Source organism: Nematolebias whitei, chromosome 6 (assembly GCF_014905685.2).
Source record: "Nematolebias whitei isolate Nwh7 chromosome 6, NemWhi1, whole genome shotgun sequence".
In the NCBI taxonomy this organism is placed as follows: Eukaryota; Metazoa; Chordata; class Actinopteri; order Cyprinodontiformes; family Rivulidae; genus Nematolebias; species Nematolebias whitei.
Window position 1 is genome coordinate 24,885,691 of NC_056503.1, and position 4,317 is coordinate 24,890,007.

Sequence of the window (4,317 nt, forward strand, 5' to 3'; positions counted from 1 at the left end):
ACTAAATTATTAGTTATTGTTATTAAGCTGCAAAAGTGAAAGAAACATGCATCATGTAAAAAACGAAACTAAAAACAATGGGGCGGTCGACCACCCCGCACCACCACCAGCTGTGGTGTGCATTAGGTTTAGAGATTAATATGTTTATAGGTTTTTTATAGGTTTAGAGATTAATATGTTTATAGTTTTTTTATAGGTTTAGAGATTAATATGTTTATAGGTTTTTTATAGGTTTAGAGATTAATATGTTTTGTTTTTTGTTTGTGAAACAAGGTCAGAGGAAGCTGGTTCTGGTTCAGTTGATTGGACCCGGTGTTACACCATATTCTGTGACCCGCAACAGTGCATGCAACACCGCCCCTACAGTCACAATATACGGTGGTCGCAGAATATGGTATTACACTGGTTTGCAACGAGCTCCAAACAGTCAGGAAGTTGATTCATTTTCTGTTTCCTTACGGTAGTTGAACAAGAAGATTCATCTTTAATGAAATATTTCCATACTATTGATGCATTTCTACCTGTTTGCCAAGACTGGGCCTGCTCCGCTCAGTCCATCTGCTGGGAGGAATCCATTTTGTAGTCCGCACCCGGTGTGGATCACGTGACACAATGACGTAATGGCGACATAATGACGTCACTACAAATACTCAACGCAAAATTTAAAAACTCGATAGATGTCCTAGGAATCAATGTGAAGATTACTCAAGTACTCTATTAAAGCCCTAATATATATACACAATAGTCCTTCGTTTATCGCTATGGATCCGTACCCTGAGGACCGGCGATAAGTGAAAAAACGCAAAGTAGGAATATTAGTACAAGTAGTAAGTAGTTTATTTTATACATATATATATATATATATATATATATATATATATATATATATATATACAATAGTCCTTCGTTTATCGCTATGGATCCGTACCCTGAAAATGACCATGTAAATTGTATCCAATCAATGCAACTCTGACCAGCAAAATGGGCGTTAACTGAGTTGCATAAATTAATTTTGATTATAACCTCCTCTCAAAGTTTAGAGGGAAACATTGACTTTGCTTCGTTTACCCAGTAACACTATTTATTCACAGATGTACATTTGGGGTTTTCACACAATACAGGTACACAACAGGTGGTCCGTTTGAACCTCTGTGTAATTGACCAACTTCCGTTGCCATGGTGATCACACCCCTGTTGTCCTGGGGGTATGACACAGTTCAAAAACTTTTTCTTTGATATAGACTTTTTGGAGGCGCAAAGTCTATAGGAAGGAGAGGTGATTACCAGCGAGGGGGTAGACCCTGTGAGGAGTCATTTTGTCTGACCCAGGAAGGGTTGATTAGCAAAAGGGGTTAATTACTACAGTCTTGTTCGGTGTCTCTGAGGACAGGATGGGGACATCTCTGAGGGACGTAGGACACTATACTTGGAAATATGGTTGAACAATCAATAAGTTGTGCATGGTTCAGACAGTCATTCAACCTGGATCCTTAACACCAATAGTTCTCTAGTCTCTACCTCTAGTTCTCTCTATGGAAGTAATAGGATAGGAACACACAGATAGACAATGCTTTAATAAGTAAACATGTTTTGGACATTCTGACTACAACCTAGGTCTGCTTGAAACACTGTGACCTTGGGACTAGGCACAGTTCACATGATGCTGTTTGTGAGTTTATATAAATGCTTCTTTAAAGGCTTTATCAGAGCATTTCTGCTGTGTTCCAGCCATTTGTCTACATAACAGCTGTTATTCTCTCTGTCATCAAAGCTTGTCGTATCCAGGCCTCAGAGATGCGGTTTTAGGAAACGCCCAGTATCTGTGTGAAACTGCTCATGCTCTCTACAGACGCCTACAGGTTGTTTGTGCTTGTGCAAGTAGATGAGCAACAGTGACAATGGTGAGTAACAGAATGCTATTTGTGCTGCCCGCTCTTCTTCAATATAGAAGAGCAACCCAGCCTCATCCTCAATCCAAACATTTTTCACCATTTTGGATGTAACTGTTTTCATGCTTGAGACTGAAGTACACACTGTTCGTTAATCAAACTAAACCATACATTATTTTAATTTGCTTTTTTAAGGCCTCTACAATAGCTCTTTAAATGCCCTCAGCTTGAAAATATAAAGCTTCCCTTTGACCAGATAGATGACCCAATGACTAGTTGAGTCAATCTGATAGCAATATAAAACTTTATATATTAGCATTGTAGCATTTGCGTGAAATGTTAAAAAAGTTTTAGATTGTTGTAAAGTTGTCATAAAGACTGTTGTGAAGCTTTAGAGAGTCACTTTTAAATGGATAACATCCGCGTTGCTCTTGGGCCCACTCTGACAAGAGCTCATCATTCTGTCTAGAATCAAATGTTATTTCTTCAAATTGAGGTTGTTCAAAGAGCTTTTTACATCAGAGGGATATTAATTATTCATAACCTTTCTATAGAAAACGTCTTCAAACGTACTTATCTTATGGCACTTCTTCAAGTCCAGTAAGATCTAAGCACTGTTGCAAACATACGAAAAATCAACTTAAAAGGGCACTTTTTGCTAAAATAATTAATTACTTAATTGATTAAACTTCACTGAGCAGATGATGTCAGATTCGTCCGCATATTTAGAAAACAAACGTTTTATTTCTTGCATAGAGTAACATATTAGGCAGCAGTTTGAGCCTCTTCTGGTATCAAATTTAGGACCAATTTTCTATTCGACAAGTTCAAAATAAAGTGAAACTTAAGTAGTAACTGTCTAAGTTTGTAGTTTTATCCAACTGTTTATTTACGTGTTGAACAACTTTTGTTATGTCTCTGCTGAGTCAGCATATATAGGTGTGGTTTACATTTCTGTGCAGAAATAATTTACAATAATTAATGATGGATCATTGTAACTTCTATGAGTTATTAGAATACAAAGAAGAAACTGCAAATACAGAAAAAAAAATATGAAAAATACATTTAAACTAAAATAATACATCATCCTATGACTTTACAAGAGTAAACAATGCATGCAAATGATACAAAATACAAATATTCAAACTGTGGTAATTCTCCTGATAGCGTCGATTTTCTCCTCGTGAAACTCTGAGGTTTGGCTCCGACTGTGCAGCGAGACACTGATGGAGCGCACATCAGGAACCTGAAGAACGACAACACACTATTGGTTGCTTTGACAACACATCTGTACTTTCTTCAGAGCAGCTAGTCACAGGAGGGAAGTAAAAAAAAAAAGTATATTTAAAACTGTGAAACCCTTCTTTGAACCAAAATTATCCTTAATGAGTCAATAATCAGTCAAAAAAAATGTTAAAGTGATGGTCTGTTACTTAAAGTATGACATCAAGTCAGAGTGACTTCTGGACAGGAGGGAACTATAGAAGACGCTGCATTTGAAAACGCTACTTGTGCTGTGTTTATGTCAATGAATCCAGAAAAATCTTCATTCCAGACATCACTGGCTGTCCTGATAGAAATGTATTTGTCTGCAAGCTTATATGCCAAATTCTAAATAAAGACCCCACATATTTAAGCCATTTAATAAAATATATCTAAGGAAGCAGCAGACTGTGTTGAATCTTCACGACATCACAGTCTCCCATCCTGAGCAAGCACAAAGGTAACAGGGGAAAGGAAAACTCCCTTTTAACAGCAACAGAACCAGGTTCAGGACAAGCAGCCATCTGCTTCAACCAGCTTCAACCCCATCTGTGATGGGGCAACCCCCAGCAACTACCAAAGCCAAGTTTTAGCTAAATATCTGGGGAGTGGTGGCGCAGAGGTTAGAAGGTGGGCCAGTGATCGGAAGATCGCCGGTTCATGCCCCGGTACCGACAACATCAAAAATGTGGGTGAGGTAGGTGAAGTACCCACACTTGCCCCCACCCTCATTCACCCCACTCTGGGCCCATGAGCAAAGCCCTTAACCCCCACCATCTGCTCCCTAAACAGGTCTCTCTTGAAAATGAGTTCTCGTGGCTCAAAGAGACTACCTGGATAAATAAAGTGTAGATGAAAAAAAATCTGAACATGTGGCTGAATTACAGTTATTTTACTGTTTGCTATAGTCAATTAACTGTGGCTCGTAACTTGATTTGGGTTTAATCCAAAAGTTGTTTAGTTTTAGATGTGCATCCATTGATTTATTTCTGTGGTTCACAAGATACTTTGCTAACAGACAAATTGGTTTGACTCCTGCAGTTAATGCTAATGCTTAAAGCAGACATTTTGTACCATTGGTAGCACTTAAAGTATGCATTGTGTATTACTCTCAGGTTCATCTCCACCAGAATTTAGCACACTTTCTGTAAAACTGACTGCATTA

The 4,317-nt window shown here is 38.1% G+C and overlaps 1 protein-coding gene across 1 annotated transcript in view; it reads right to left on the reverse strand.

The window, feature by feature from the left end:
* Nucleotides 1-3,030: 3,030 nt before the first annotated feature.
* igsf5b (immunoglobulin superfamily, member 5b) overlaps nucleotides 3,031-4,317 on the reverse strand; it is a 43,046-nt gene continuing 41,759 nt past the window's right edge. Inside the window, exon 9 of the mRNA XM_037677780.1 lies at nucleotides 3,031-3,135. Within this exon, the coding sequence (XP_037533708.1) occupies nucleotides 3,031-3,135 (105 nt within the window). The remainder of the gene's footprint in view (nucleotides 3,136-4,317) is intronic.